At 38.6% G+C, this 17,054-nt stretch overlaps 1 protein-coding gene across 2 annotated transcripts; it reads right to left on the bottom strand.

Moving 5' to 3' along the window:
• Positions 1-882: 882 nt before the first annotated feature.
• Positions 883-17,004, bottom strand: LOC143207594 (uncharacterized). 2 transcript variants are annotated; one of them, XR_013008695.1, is made up of 5 exons: positions 15,846-17,004; positions 13,266-13,622; positions 12,601-13,202; positions 3,513-11,722; positions 883-3,418 (listed from the first exon to the last, which is right to left on the bottom strand). XR_013008695.1 is itself a non-coding variant. In XM_076421260.1 (4 exons), exons 1-4 carry the CDS (start codon positions 15,903-15,905, stop codon positions 11,428-11,430), a joined length of 1,314 nt encoding a protein of 437 aa, XP_076277375.1. In that variant the 5' UTR covers positions 15,906-17,004; the 3' UTR covers positions 883-11,427. The 2 variants fall into 2 exon arrangements, 1 of the variants encoding a protein (XP_076277375.1); XM_076421260.1 differs by having other exon boundaries at positions 883-11,722.
• Between the last annotated feature and the right edge of the window lie 50 nt (positions 17,005-17,054).

The raw sequence follows: 17,054 nt of genomic DNA, 5'->3' as shown, positions 1-17,054 counted from the left end.
GTTTTTGACAGATTTTAAGTTTACAACCGCTAGTGACCAATAAAGTTACTGATCTAAAGTGCTGGGAAATCCCGTGTATACTGCACGCGACGATGCTCAACAGTGGGTTTCAGCAGGTTCTCGGGAATATTGCGGAGGTTGGACATGTCCTTGGAGGACCGGCACCTTGTTGAGCCCCCAAAACGACAATAAAGTCGAACAAACGTATACTAGTCGGGTGCAATGCTAATAGCACCGGCGACCACATCTGGAAGTAATTACGAAGGATGGGGACCTTACGCTCAGGTGTAAGACTCTTTTCAGGCGGTAGCTGCGACGAACGACGAGGGGGAAGGGGAGGGGTCAAACAGCTCGCGAACGTGACGAATCCTGAGTTACCGGGCTTAGGCGAACGATGCTTTTCGGTTTTACTCTTGCTTACGGAAGAGCCGCAAAAGTCGGGATACAATCTCTCGTGTCGCTTTGCTGTGCAAACGGTGTATCTACCTACTTACTGTAAACGTACACGGGTGCACAGTGTAGCATAGGCGGCAGAAATACATTTTATAAATTTTCGATTTTTATAAAAAGAAAAATGATTGAAATTTAATAATAAAAATTTAATATCTAATTTTTTATACCCATGCTTTCTACCCTTTCCTTTTCTCCGAGGAATTAATCAGTCTTTAATACGATGGTTATGTAATTGTTCCGCCTATAATTGAATACTCAGGAGTCTACAGTAATGTAGATTATTACACACAGTTTAAACTAGTATCTGGCAAAAATAATTTTTCAAAAAAGTTGGTTACTTTACGTTAAGCAATGTAGTAACCAGAAGCCTCCTCGTGTTGCGCTCAATTTTTATTTATGAAAGCATACAACAAATCTGTTAAGAGTAGAATGAAAATTTAAAATGTGTTAATAAATTATGTATATGCTGAAAATTTCATCGCATCATAAACCTATTATAAAACAATTTCGGTGAAATTTTGAGCACGTGTATAACTAACATAGATCTACAAAACGCATATGTTAAATTTTCATTACGGACCCGAGTCAAAAAATTTTAAAAAGTGCCGTTTTTATTTTTTCATGTCATCTACCAATAGCAATTTTTTCGAAATCTTGTTTGTACGTCATTTAGTAAACCAATGCTTCTAATTGCTAAAAAAAGTCAAGTCGATCCGATTTTTAAAAAGTTGTACTGTTTTAAAGGGCAAAATCGAGAGTGTAAAAAGTATTCGTACACCCTTTAAAATAGAATAACTTTTTTATAATTGTACCAACCGCGACTTGATTTTTTATAATCAATTAAAAGCATTGGTTTACAAAATGCTTCTAATTGATTATAAAAAATCAGGTCATTTGGTACGATTATAAAAAAGTTATACTGTTTAAAACACTGGAAAGACGCCTAGCAACCATGATGAAAAAATTATCATGTTTCAAAATATTGTTTAAACGAATAATGATATTGGAAATCTGTTTTCGCAGATATATTGCTTATTAAAAGATTCACAACTTTGGCATTTGAATTGACCCTAGCTCTAATCATTTCCGAGATATTAGGACAAATAATGGTTCCGACTCCCAACTTTGGGGGCTGTTTTCACCCCTTCAGTCCATGACTCTAAAGAAATATGAATATTTTTCTAAGAGTAACCTTCTCCCGAAGTTTCCTAAAAATGAGTGTGTATCTTCCGTGTGCTCCCTTGTAAGACGGGAAGACGTTGGGGTATTGCCGTACTTCATTTGCAAACGTACGTGGTGAATACGTAACTTCGCAGTGTATTGATTAGATCGTTCAATTGGCGCGTTTATTTTTTCAGAATTACTGACGCGTCTAGCGGGCATTCAAAAGACCGAGAAGAAGTTGAAGAGTGGCAGCGCGTCAGAAAATCGCCGTCGGGTCGCCGCGCCGCTATCCGATTCGAATTCGATTCGCGTTGCGATATTATTCCGGACGTTCGCGGGCTGGAACGTGCCTCGCCCTGGATTGCAAGGGCTCGAGGAGATGCCTCTTATCCCGGAGAAGTGGCCGCTGGGTATTTAAGAAGCATATTCCGTCCATTTGGCATTGTGCACCGTCGAATGGACACTCTCCGCAGGCAGAGAGACTAGGCGAGATCGAAGGATCGAAGTATTGATCGTAAGCGGCTTGGTCCGTGGGGACTTTACCTTTGTGCTCATGGTCGGTTCTATTCGACGGCCCCGTAAGTTCACACCTTGGCATAATCGGAGTATCCCGGAATGCAGAACGCGCTCGACCATTACAACGACATTTACACCGTAAGCGGAGATCTGTGCCCCGCTCGTCACAAAAGCGACCGCGCTGCTAGTGATTAGGCGCGATAAAATTGCATGAACGGAGTAATCCTTCCGGTACACACCGCAAGGTCGTCACTGGAATATAGAGTAAACTGGTGGTCTCCTTTTTTCTCGCAAAAAAGTTTACACTTTGACAAGAAAAAATTTGCAATTTTTACCGATTTTCAAGTAAATTCTAATACTACAAGTATGTGTTTATGATTATTGAAAGTATTCCATCTAAATCCCGAGGTGTTCAGGAAATTAAGAATCTAATTAGACAAGAACTATTTATTTTTATCTTTAACTATTAACACACACACATTCTGCAATTTCCCTTGCCTTCAAACCCCTTTGGCATTAAATCTATCGAGCATTCATGCCTAAATAAATATTTATCGAGTCAATTCTGATGGTGGCATTTTTAGACCTTCAATAAATTATAAAATAAAAATCTTTAACCTTTAGGTATATATTAATTAAGCTTTTACTTTCTGCATACATATTCTTTACAACGATCCTTCCTTCCATGTACGTGTACGTAATACATATTGAATATTTTAAAAACTGTCTAATCCATAATACATACATATAGTCATACTACATATGCAGGGCGTTCACGCTAACACCAGTCAGCGTTTTCGAAAAGTTGTAATGTTTTCTGCTAGCAATGTAATGGTGTCTGTAATACTTTTATCTGCACTATTTTTTTCAGAAATGACGGTGACCTGCAATGCTTTAATCATATGAAAGCATGTGCCAAAAGGAATTCATTCGTATACTATACATCATGACCTTTAAAGTCAAACGAGGGCAGAAATGAAAAACATACTTTCATTGTCAATATATTCCTTCGTCAGTTTGTTCAAAAGTATAAAGAATGGAATTACTCGATGTAGCCTCGAGTAGCCGCCACGACCTTCTGGAGCTTATACCTGAACCCGCTGCAGGTTCGCTTCACCTTCTCCTTGTCCATTTCCGTCATCGCTTCCAGATGGTGGGCTTTAGGGAATCTGTGGTGTTGCGATGCTGTGCATTTACCTTTGCCTCGACTACGATCCACATGCAATAGTCGATGGGATTGCAGTATGGGCTACACTGGCTACAGGGAGGCCACAATTCTGAGAGACTAGTGATAACAGAGGTTTCCGTGAGCCTAATCTTTTCTTTTAACACGATTACGAATTCCGCGCTCATGTGAGGTGTCCAGGATATGAAATTACCTTTTATTGTTTGTCAGAATTTCTGAATTTTTTGGCTAGACACTTGCGGCTTCTTGTCTGTATCGCAAGATCCAGACTTGTATCCCTGCCGTGCATGCGTCCGGTAAAAGAGAGGGTAACATTTTCCCCTCATTTGGTGACACTGCTTCTTCTAGTCTCTTTTAACTTCTTGTAGATTAGAGTATTGTCGCTTTTTGGTCGTATACTCTCGATTCATGGCTAACATTTTGCCACTTGTCCACTGATCGGTGGCTCATAACCTTATCAACAATTGCTTTGTTTATATTTGCCTTATCTTATTTATGGGACCGGCCGAAAAAATTCCGGATTTACTTCGACGACGCTGTATTTGCTGAGATATCTTTCGAAATTCAGTACCGTAGGTACGGCGGCTGCTCCTGCGAGGGAAAACTGCCATTTGTAACAGCAATACGTAACGCGGAACCCCTGATTTGCCGTTTAAATCCGTTCTGGGTCGATGCGAGCACAGAGGGTTGGTGTGACGCCGAGTCGGGGAAAAAAGTCTGTTTTCTTTGACGGCGGTGCTGCGCGTAAATGCGTAACGTACGGTGTGCGCTTAAAACGCGCGCGCGCACGCGGACGTGTGCTACGTATACGTACGCCACCCTCGCGGGGAACTCCATAATGTAAGTTCATCTCAACCGCGCTGATGCGTGTGTAATCCCCTGATGCTTGCCGATAACATCGTGGGTTTTATTTTCATTATTCATTTGTTCGACCGTACCCCACGGATTCCCAGCCGAGCTTACACACATAAACCCATGTTTTTATGATGGTTTAATCAGATAAACTTCGGAACGCCAAAAATCGCCGAACACCGACCAGCGTCTATGCTACTTACAAATCAAAGCTTTCAACCCCATGACATCGACGACCTCAGTGTGCATACGTACGTTACCTGCAGGAAGTTTGATTGATCGTACAAGTACGTTCACCGGATGATGATGAATGCGATGACAATTCCCGAATTCTTCGAGAAGCATTCGTCTGCGACGTTGCAATTTTAGCAACTCTCTTCTGTTGCATAGGTACTTTTAATTGTATCGGCATTTTTAGTGTTTTATCATGCTCCTACTATATTACACCGAATATTTTTACTCCAACAGAAGTCATGCATGACACATATTTTGTTGCATCACATTTAAAAAGCAATCTTTATTACAATATATTGAGTAACCTAACCTTTGTTAGGATCTACAAGATACACGAAAATTACTTTTCTACCCTTATATTATTAAATAGTTTGTTCTGAATTTGTGTGACTTATGTGGTCCCTGGTGTGGCAGTCCACGTGTTCAGATTTAAGAATAGTGAATACAGCTAGTGAAAAGGTAGCAACATGTCACATTGGTTAGAGAATAATTGAAATTAGATACCCAAAGTCAGTATACAATTTTTGTGACAGGGACCGTTGACAAGATAAATGGAAAGAATGTCTTTAAAAATTCTTCTAACAGGTTTGTTTCTGAAATCCTACCTTTAAAATGACAAAAATTTAAGTGAATTACAACTCACAGTATGTTCGGTACATTCTCTATTACGCATAAGTTTTCGCGAGATTATAATTCGATTCTTGTCGGAAACGCGGAGTAAGCTTCTTTTTCTCGCGTTTCCGCCGTACCCGGTCGTTTCAAACAATGAGTAGAACGTCGGAGGAAGCGATAGGTCGACGAAAAAGTATAGAAGAAAGGAAACGGATGAAATATCAGAGCTACCAGGTAATTAGCAGGCCAGCTGAGTTAATGCGGGAGCAATGGTTTAACGAATCGTGATCATAAAAAGTGCGACAACGCTTCAAAAATACATCTCGCCAAGTGTTAAGCAAGCCGAATACACTGATCAGCCGACTGTGAACAGACGCCACTGATTTTGTCGAATAAAAACGGCGGAACGGAACTTTTCAGCATGCTCGTCCGTATTGTCTACATACGAATAACACCGTTTTTAGGGTGAATATAGAAACTAATCCGCTGACTTTCATTTTGTGTATTTTCAAACTTATTTAGGGCTTTTTCATGGTCATTTTAACGATTACATTTGTTGTAAATTGTTGTAGTGATTGTTGTAAAATTACACTCCATTAACAAATCACGTTGTGTTTATTACGAAACAAAATTCGTATTAAACGAAAAAATAACATTTATAGCGCCCTCTTTAAGTTGAAAATACAGTAATTTATTTGTAAGTTCACAAATGTCTCGCTAAAGAGATCTTTTATTTATACACCGTATATTATATAATTTATTTAGCAGGTGCACGAACGACATCCCACGTACACAAGTATTGTTATCGTGAAATTAGCGATTTGTATCTTGAGGTGGTTCAATGGTGCTATGATGAATTTGTGTAATTATTATTCACTGGAGTACATATATGTTCATTCATTATAAATCGATGTTCATTGATGACCCATTTCTTATTTAATCCTATTTTAATAGAAATTTTATAATTTTCTTAAAATCGTTATTGTGAGGATACGTGAGGGGTGCGGTATCGTACAATAATAAGTTTATTCATTCAATTTAGAGTAAAACCTATTTCGAATTAAACGTTGAAAGCCGAGCTTAAATACTTCAATGTGTAATCCACTAAAACACTTATCATTTTTATATTTTAGCATTTCTCATTTACCATATGTTCAGTAATAAGTAGACAGTGGATCTTTATGTAAAATAAACATGTTCCACCTGAATTTCAACAAACTGGAACGAAATGGAAATTTATTTTCTTTCCTAATAAGCTTAACAGGTTGAAAATAATATAAACAGATTTTAAATTTTTCTACTGCTCTTACTATCTTCAATTATACCTACTTATTTTTGTCATGAATCTATAGAATCCTCTAGTCATAAATGCTTTTAGCATCACGTCCAGTATAAAATACTAAAATACATCAAACAAATTAAATACGTTGAGTGTGACAAACATGAAAAATTACTATCAATGATGGATCTAAAAGTAACGCAATGTGGAACTCGTAAGATCCTTGTCTGCCGATCATCCCCATTGAAAGTTTCATTTGTAACTTCCAGTAGACAGTTTCGTCGACGTCGATTAGGATCTGTCTCCCCGGGCTGATCTCCGGGCAGCTATCAGGCGAAGATTTTTTTCAGCGAAAATATCGGCAGGGCTATCGAGGTGTCTTAAGGGAGAATCTCGTATTTGCTTGGCTGGAAACACGATATTCCTGATCGGGCCATGGGCCAGACCAGGACTGCCCACGTGTTTCACGTTCGATCGTTAAAAAAATTTGCTTCTCCGCGCTCGTTCGCGAGGAGTCCCGATGTGCCTCGACGCTGGTAGACGGTGTATTATTTTTCCACTTGCTCGCCAAATTGGCTCGCACGGACATCTCGAATTACGGACACTCGATATCGCCGCGTAAAACGCTCGAACGTCCCGCTCCGTCGCGCCGCGCTGTCCGGACCTCTCTTTCTGGAATATCCAAAAAGGAGTTCCACAATGTACCATTGAGCGCGGATCGGTATAATCGAGCACGGCCCCCGATCTCTCGTCCTGCCTCCCGCTCTTCACGCATCGAACCACCCGCAACCACGTTCGCCGATTCTGATGCGCTCCCGCAGTTTCCTCCCAACCGTAGTACTCGCGACATTTATTATTCCTTCAACACCCACACTCTGAATGCAATTATTTTTATTAGAAGAAGTGTCCCTTCCTTTTATATTTTCTGCCACAATCTGATTCATAAGTTCTGGTAATTAAAAATATTATTTCAGGATTCAGAATTTTGATCAGAATGCTGAAGATTCGTTATATTAGGTTGTACCAAAAGTTGCTTTCGGAATGTGTTCCTCTAATATTGCTAAATAAATATTAGGTTGTCCCAAAAGATCCCCAAATTCATGCTAGGAAGTACTAAAACATTCACATAAAGATTATCGCAGTGTTTGTATTTATTTAGCAACATTAAAGGAACACACTGCGGAAGAAACTTTTGGGTCAACCTAATATATGAATATTTACTACTTTGAAACAACAAGAGATTAGATTGGCTGTGATGTTATAATAATGGTGCGTAGGACATCAAATGCTTAAATACTCTGCCTAGGATTGCCTGTCCAATGAATGAACACTTAAGAGAATGATAAAAAAATGTACGATACTATTTAAAAAAGCGCATGATCATCATCATGTGACCTCTATGCATCTATCTATGAAGAAACTATGTACACCGCGCGGACTATGGTCCTCTCAAAATGATTCACTTCTTATTTAAACTATTTTTTATATAACACTTATAGTATTCAAGTAATATTCATTTCAATTTCAAAGCTGGCCATCTTGTATGCAAGGTGCGGCCGAGTGTCATGTATAACCGAACACGAGGTAATCCCTCACGAAAAAATAAGAAAAAAGTATGGAATAATATTTGTTCATCCAAAGCCTAGTTTTCCAAAAAAAAAAAGAAAATTAAAATTGGAGGTCCGCTACGTTGTGTAAAGTGAGTGTAAAAGTCCTGTTGAGAATCGTAATGTTTTCGCCCTGAAGATGGCGTGATTTCTTATCGTTGCAAGTTATTCGACGATCAAATTTGAAAGTGTTAAACTCAGCGACACACGACGTGATTTGCTCGTTGGCCATACTTTGCTGGCGTAATGTGTTCTCCCGTATGGAAGGCTCCTCGGGCGTAGCCGTAACCCAATAGGTTTCCTGTAGGAAGATCATGCTTCGGTACAAAGGCTGATCGCTACATCGCACGCGATCACGGTGCACGTCATGGAAACTGACGATCTTCATAGCACCATTTGTTCAACCATCCTCTCCACTACCAGTATCGCGCCACACTTTTTTTTAACAAAGTATACAACTCTTTCGTTATAATATTTCATCAATAATGCGACATCTGCCACATTAAAACTTCTTGAAATAAATAAAATACGTTGGATAATAATTGCGGATTTTGTAATCGTGTTTCGGTGTCTCTTCTAATTTACCAATAAAGTACAGAATTATATTCAATCAATTGTATAATTCCTTATTGCAAGTGACTTCTTTTTAATCACGCGTACATTTAGAATGAGTTATAACTAAATTATTAAAATTTAGGTTAAAACTTATGTTACAACCCAATACTTTCTCTCGATTCTGTTTATTGATAATTATTATTCTTTCCTTGGCAAGCCTCTAAATATTTATGATGTCGTACATGGCAGTTCGATCAGCTATACGCATTATTTTGTTATAGATGTTCCTGATTTCCTAAGCAATAAATTGCGTATACTAACCCGTATGTAGTTAACAACGCCCATTCTTTACAACGACAGTTAGGCATTAAATATCACGTAATTAATTGAACATTTTATACCAATTCACGTCCAAAATATACCTTTTCGTGCCGCCACCTGGATTATAGTTGTAAATGCACGATCAATACACTTGTAGGAACTTAACGTAGCATGTCAATAATTGCTTGCCTACATAGCAAAACACCATTCATCCAAACCAGAGTGCATCCATTCATTCCTTTGTCTCTTTCGGGGCAGAAGCAAACTGTGAAGCACAGTCAATTTCTGTCCGGTTTGTGACTCCCGACCAGAAAACAGCGGAGAGCACGTCCCTCAAATAAAAATGAAACGCATGCGAGGTTCTTCAGTGCGAATCGCGGTGCAAAGGGGTGCTCGTCGAGGTTCAATTAGCTCCATTTTGAAAAAGGTACGCGGGCTCGCCGATGCGTGGAATCGTATCTCACGACGTGCTTCGGCGAAAGAATCTTTCGAAGGAAATGAGCCATCGGCCGCTTTGTAACCATTTCTCTTTTGTTCCTCGGACGAATTCCGTTTTCGCAACGGGGCGAGATCGGTAAAGGGTTTTTGAAAAACCAAGAGGTTTTGTCGATGCGCACCGACGAAAAAAGACGTTTTGATGCCGCCGCATTGTTGTTCGGCGTGCCGGGCGATACTTGGCCACCACTCGCGATACACCGGGATCGGATGATGAAAATAACTAGGCAGACGTTACCACTGCATTTAGACTCTATTTACTTGAATTTCGACACGTGGCGAGTTAACAAAGCCTATTGATCATCGCTCGGCCATACAGTGCAATATGAATTGCGTTCGAATTTATTTCTATACGGACGTCGCGGTATAATTCTCATTTATTGCGTGTAAATAGTAAATTAACTGCACAGAATGTTTTTGAATGTAGACAATACAAATTTGAACGGTGCGATTACCTCTACAATATTTATGTATTATATAAGCACGCCCTAGAGACTCGATGACCCTACGAAATGCTAGTTACGTAAGTACGTGCATCCCGTTTTGCTAAAAATTTAAGGGGACAAGCGTTTCTCATGTGGCAGTGATTTGAAATCGAGCAAAGTCGCCAGATGAAGACTTGTGCCTCACTCTACCTTCCCCTTCTACAATTTTGCCGCGGTCACGTGACGCGTTTCGTTTCTGTCGTGCATGTGTCACAATGTGTAAACGTGACTGATCCGGTACTCGCAGAGAGAGGGTTCTTTTTCCCCTCAATTCGTGCTCCCTCCCCTCATCTGGCGACTCTGAAATCAAGTAATTCTTAACAGTAGGGAAGACCGGGTAATAGTGCTCACAAACGCTATAGTACAGAAACACTAGACGGTAAAAATTGATTAATAGCTCAGGATCGTGCGTAAACATATTGCCGTGTCCCCTCGACAGTCATAGTTGGCTACGGAGTTGTATCAAGATAGGACGCGTATTATTCTTTGTGAAAGATAATTAAATTTCAATCCTATTTATAATATCCATACGACTCAGTTTTTATAAATGCACGTGTAGGTAGTTTGTATTAGACTTGTCAAAATGATTTTCCGATGGCTATACTCGTAAGAAAATCAAAGTGGACGACCATACCCGGTCTCTCTTATCCTAAAGTGTGAAACATATCAGGAGAAAGTGTATTTGCATCCGACGTATTCAGATTGCAACAACAGAAAACGTTAATCAGTACATGTTCGTGAACCTCCGTCACCCTTTTCGATTATTGTACCGTTGACCTTTTGTCAGACTTTGATATCCGAAGAGTTCAAAAGATCAATGATCCACAGTTCACACGCATTGACACCTCCAAATATCTTGGAACAGATTAGATTAATTCGCTGGAGAAATGCATATCCCGTAAATCATGAAGCGTTATTATTCGCTACTTTGTAAGTGAAGGAGGTAACAATCACAGCGTGGATGATCGTGCAAATGTTTTTTATCACGGACAATTTTAAAGCGATATCAAAGAAAAATCCACAGAATAACACTGTGCATATGAATTTGCACAAGACCATAATTCGACTCACAACGAATCTTAACCAGTAAAATGTTCTTCCTTAAAATTCTACTGCTTACCCTAAATTAATACGTTTCTACTGCAAAGGATTCGGAATAAATCGTACTACAACAGATTCCTGGTACAAAAATACGTAGTCAGTACATTCTAAATATTCGTCATCCGGGACTTTGTTTTCGAAAAATACAATTTTGAAAACCCCTTGTTTTATTTACACTCGCAAATTGTTATACTCATCTTTTAGACAGCTATCTCTCAGAAGTCCACGATAAAAGTTCTCGGTTAAAAAATATTTCGCCATGAAATTATAAATGACTTGAAATCTCTAAGCCTTATCACAGCCTATTTTTCGAAAGAAGAAATTTTACGTCCATCCCACTCGTATCATTGCAATTTTGCAATATAGGAATGAAGTGGACAGTTATTATGACTATGAGGATCTTTGAAAGTCTTTGAAAAAGTTCTTTGAAGATAATTGATAATCGAAAATTGAGTTTCAGATAACAAATTGCGTCTAGTATCATTTATATTTGCACACAGAATCATCAAATTCCTGCTGATACAACGAACTTGTCCGCACCCTGTGCAGATATCATCTAATGTTAGCTTATTCTCCGTTACGATCGCCTGTCTCACCACCAGGCAGAATTCTCACCATGTCGGTCGACGATGCGTCAACATTCGTGTATTTGACCGTGTCACGATTCTTTCGCCCGATGTCCCACGCACCAATGGGCCGTCTGAGGAAGAAGAAGCCCACTGCCAATACAAACGCCACGACCAACAACAAAGTGCTGGCCCACAACACGGGGTAAAACACTGACGACTCGCTCTCGCACTCGAACTCATACTCCGGTACTTCGCTCAGCCGTTTGTCGCGATGGCGTTCGGGACTGTAACATCTGAGGAAGCCGAATTCACAATTAAACAAAAATCTAGTGTTAATAAGGGCTTAACACTAACTGTACCGGCTACAAAATGTGTCGGATACACATTGTTTTATAAAAATGACAAAACTGAACTTATTTAGATTTTTCACAATTTTTATAATTATACGTGATTAAATAAAGAAATTTATTGAATAATTTCTGATGGAAGCATCTTTATAATCAGACTTAATACCACTGAATGACAAAAAACTGAAAAAGAATATTTAGAAATTAATGTATATATGTACTTTTTAGTTTGTGGAGTAAATGTATTTGGCAACTTAACAGCTCTGTAAACTTTTAACTGAAAATGACAAATTAATTCGTCATTGGAATTCGCTATCAACTTTCAGAAATAAGTATTATTTCCTTAATACAACAAATAGGTCTTTCATTTAATTGTGTTTCACTTAATTGTCACCCAGTTAAACGGTCAAATATATTTGTACTTTAAGAAATTAGAGAGAGATTATTTATAAAACAGAAAACGAAAGTATTCAGCTATTACTTGTAGACCATCCTAATATTTTAACATTTAAAGCTGGTAGAAAAGATACAGACTCGTTTTATATACACTTTACACATTTTAAAACATTTGATGTTGTTATATGCTATTTCTTAGAGATCGTCAGATGCATGGTATTTTTTTCATTGGCTTACTTTTTTTATTTATTAATAAGCTTTAGATCTTTTCTGACCCATAAGCCTAATTACATTGGCTTACGGCTTACGGTATCAGCAGCGACATCTACGTAAGGGTGGACGAAATGTTCACTAAGTTACCGACCATCCCTATACAGTTTCGCTAAAATTACTCTTGTAATTGGTAATTTGGGGTTGGTTTTGCTTACTTGATATCTCGGCTGAGGGCTTTGGTTGTTGCCTCCATCCTGATCCAGTTCATCCTGCAGTCGCAGCTCCAGGGATTCCCCTCCAAATTCAAAACTCGCATTCTCTGCGTTATCCACAGAAAGTTGTGATTGAGTGTTTTTAGACTGCAATTGTTTACCGACAGTTGCGTCAGCTGTGGCAAAGGTCTTTCGATGTACACATGAGTGTTCAGGTGCATTAACTTCTTCGAGCCGGTTAAGGATAACGTTTCTAATTTGGTTAAGTTGCTAAGATCATCGAAAGATAGCTCTTGTAGGCTCTGCATGTCATTTAATTTTAGTGCTCGCAAACTCGATAACTTGATATTTTTCAGTTGTGTGATCATAGTGTTGGAAAGGTCAAGTTCTTCTATTGCAATCGGTAACATTGGAATAGTTTTTATAGGATTTCTTGACAAGTCTAGCATTTTCAACTTATCTAATGTTTTGAACATTTCTGCAGAGGCGTAGGACAATGACACGTTGCTGAGATTCAAATACTGCAACTCTTTCAAGTTCCAAAATGCATTCTCATGAATTCCATCGCTCATTGGATTGTTGGCTAACGAAAGATATGTCAAAACCTACAAAGAATAAAATACCAGTTTGAAGTGTATACAAGTACGAGAAGCATATGCATGAATTACCTCGAAGTATTCCAGCATAGTTTCATTGACAAACGATAACAAGTTCGATGACAGATCAAGGACCTCGAGCTTCGGGATTCTGTGGTTGAGGGCTTCGTGGGTGATGTACTGTAATTTATTGTGGCTAACATTCAATACCTTCAAATTGTACTCGTCTTTGCACAAGAAGAAGAATTGTTCGAGGTGATTCTGCGAGATATCCAAGAATGTTACACTCGACAGATTAGTGGAACAGTCGAGAAATTTGTCAAACTTGTTATTTCGGAGAATCAGACCTGTCACTTCGGCTACATTAATCGACTTCTGAAATTGCAAGAAGAAGTCCTCTTTCGTCAAGCCACGGCCTTCTAGATCGAGCTGCAACATAAAGGTCAGATAATTAATATCTTTCAATAATCATCGTCTATGCTTACAGAAGACTTCTCCCTAGTAAATGAATTTTAACACATTACCTATCATTCTTTCATTTATCTTATAATTACCGACCGAATTCTTGTTTTACTGGTGGTAGTTTTATGCATTACAGCGACAATAACATTATGTATGAAATTTTTCAAATTTTTAGGAAATAGGAACTACGCGAATTATTACAACTGCATTTTGCAGTATACGTACTATATGCTTTATAAAAAGAAGATAAACATTTATACAGGGTGTAAGAAAAGTAAAGATCCGTTCTAGGGGTGACTCTAAATCTCTGGATCGGTTGACATTTGTAAAAGAAATCCACTACAAAATTGCTGTTGAATATATTTTACATCGACATCCTTTACTCATCGAGACAAAATAAAGTTTGAAAAAACGCCCTTTATATCGAAATAACTTTTTTAAAGTTGGACCACACGACTTTATTTTTTTTGAGCAATTAGAAGCATTGATTTAGTAAATGACCTGCGCAAAAAATTTTGAACAAGCTCGGACCAATCAGCGCACTGCTATGGCAGACGGATTCCGGTTCAGCCAACGACAACGCCACACTCATTGTCAGCCGTAGCCGCGCTCTGATTGGTCCGTGTTTTTCGTTAATAACTCCGTAACAAAGCCGCGGAGAACATTTCCGCAGAGGAAAAAGTTGCTTCAAATAACATCAGGAATCACCCCTTTCAAGGAAGTACATTTTTGGAACACGCTGTATACACGCGTAGAGATTTTATACTCTTAATAATTTTTTAAATCAGGATATGCATTGTTCCTACCACTCTTTGATACTTTATCGTTTATGTTAAAACGATAAAAGTACAAACTGAGTGTGCGGATTATAATTATAACAGCGTCAGGTAAAAATGATCTGGCATTAGTTGAGCGAATATTCATAAATATTAATATTATGTACAGAAATTAAAAAGGGACGTCGCCGAAGTGGTATCGACATCAGAGAATTAGTGCAATTTTGTCAAACTTGAGGGGAGGCACACGTGAGTATAGTTTCATTATCAGTTTAATAAATCTCATCGGTCGGTATAGAACTTAATTTGACAGATATCAAGATGGATATTGTTATTACACCTCTATAGAGGTGGTAGCATCACGTATACAAATTGCATTGCTTCTCAATAACATCATGAATAGACTGCGGATCTTTATGCATTTATAGCAAAATTGAGCAGATGAAATTCGAAATTGTTGAAAAATTTTTAAAATTGAAAATGCCAATATTATATGATTTCTCCTCTATTAAAATCATTGAAGGAAAATATTATATTTTCTTTATTTTATTTTATTTTATTTTATTTTATTTTAAATAGGATTATTTACTATTTCACCCAGCTGTGGCGTTATGTAATTTGCATTTCTGGCATACCAGAAGATTCGTATGGCTTTCGATTGAAATTAATTTGTTGAAATCAGTTGTTAATTGGAGAGTTATTATATGTATATATAGAGTTAATTAGAGAGATGTTAAGAAATTGTAACGTAGCTTTTTGAAAATATGAATACCGGTCAAAACATCGTCAAACCACTGATACCAGTGGTACCACATTTAAATGTAGTATTGGTATTTTCATACCTCGAATCCTACAACAATTTTTCACGATTTATATTCAAATCGTGCGCTGAAATACCGATAGGTCACAGATATTAGGAAACGATGTCGTTAATCCTTTAACTACTCGAATTCATACAGGGTGTTCAAAAATGTTGTGATTCCTTGAAAGAGATGATTCTTGAGATCGTTTGAAGTAACTTTATCCTTTGCGAAAATGCTCTCTTCGGGTTTGTTAAGGAGTTATTAACGAAAACCACGGACAAATCGGAGCGCGCGCGGCTACTTTGGGCAGATCCCGGCTCGGTCAATGTTAACGCCACGATCAGTGGACGCTCTTGTCGCGGGCTGGAATTCATCCGCTCCAGCCGTCCTCTAATTGGTCCGTGTTTTTCGTTAAGAACTCTTTAACAAAGCCGCGCACAGCATTTTCGCAACGGAAAAAGTTACTTTAAATGAACTCGGGAATCACCCCTTCCATGAACATACAACATTTTTGTTATTAAGTACAACATCTTGTATTACAAAACGAATCTGTGTTGTATAATATTTTGACGGTAAAGCGAAAAAGCTATGAAAAATCCACAACCACCCACCGTTTTTGGCGAGACCGACGAAACAATTAATGCGAAGACCGCGATCACCCGGAGCCACATTGTTCAGGTGATAGTTTACAACTATATTTATCACACAAGGTTGCGCTGGAATGCCAGTAAACTCGTCCTCAGCATACACTGCTCACGATCACGATGCCGAATTATGAAGGGAGCGAGAACACACTTGGTATTCTGATGAACTCACACATTCTCCCTTTTTCCTTTTGTTTTCCCCGCTTCTCCGTCTCGTGCGACAACTAATCCAATTCTCGAACGATCTGGCGCCCTTTTATCAAGAACAGATCACTGTTCACAAGCTATCGAGTGTTTCTTGCTCGTTGGTTAATTGTAATTGCAATTGCTCTTTAATCGGTCACTTCACGAGAAGTAATCTCTTTCCGCGATAAACAGATCCGTAAATGGTATCCTGGCAACCTGATCTCCTAATAACAAATATTCTGAACTTCCAGCTGAGGGTGTGCGAAGTATGTAGAGTTTGTTTCTTTTGTTTGTATTATTCCGAGTTATCTATTTCGAAAAAAAATTTTCAAGATTCTTATGATGTCTTCTGCAGACGTTTTATATTTGAAGTTTCATTTTTCACTTTGCACTTTATGTTCTTCTGCCTTCTTTTATTCAAATTGTTTAAAAGACTTCTTATCAAATTTAAAAATCCAATTTATTTATCCTTTTCACTGAGGCCCGTGCACAGTTGATCCTCGACCAAATACAGAGATGTTCTCCATTCAGTTGTTCACACAAGGAAGATAAACTGCACACTGAAAACGAATCGTACCGTTCGGTTAACAAAGAACGGAAAAATGCTCGGACAATGTCTTTCCGAGTTGCTCTTCGGAACACGCGCAGAATTAATTCGTTTCTGATCGGTCCAGAATCCGGGAGATTAACGCACGTCTTTCTCAATAAACCGCGATTATGCCCCCAATTCGTTCCACGTTCCGATTTACGTTCGGCCGTTCCTTTTTATTTCTATCTCTCGCTCTGTTTTGTTCGCTTTTTTACGTTTGCCTGGTACGTCCCCAATCGCCGCGTATTTTTTCAATCAATTTATTTTCGCACGACGATATCGTTAATCGTGAACGAAATGGAAAACCGGCGCGGATAACATGACGATGCTATGGTGCCTCCGTGCTGCAGACAATATTCGTGATAAATTATTGTACGCCCCGACGGAAATGGCGAAATGTA

This window comes from Lasioglossum baleicum, chromosome 3 (genome assembly GCF_051020765.1).
Source record: "Lasioglossum baleicum chromosome 3, iyLasBale1, whole genome shotgun sequence".
NCBI lineage: Eukaryota > Metazoa > Arthropoda > Insecta > Hymenoptera > Halictidae > Lasioglossum > Lasioglossum baleicum.
This window is presented reverse-complemented; position numbering and strand designations above follow the sequence as displayed.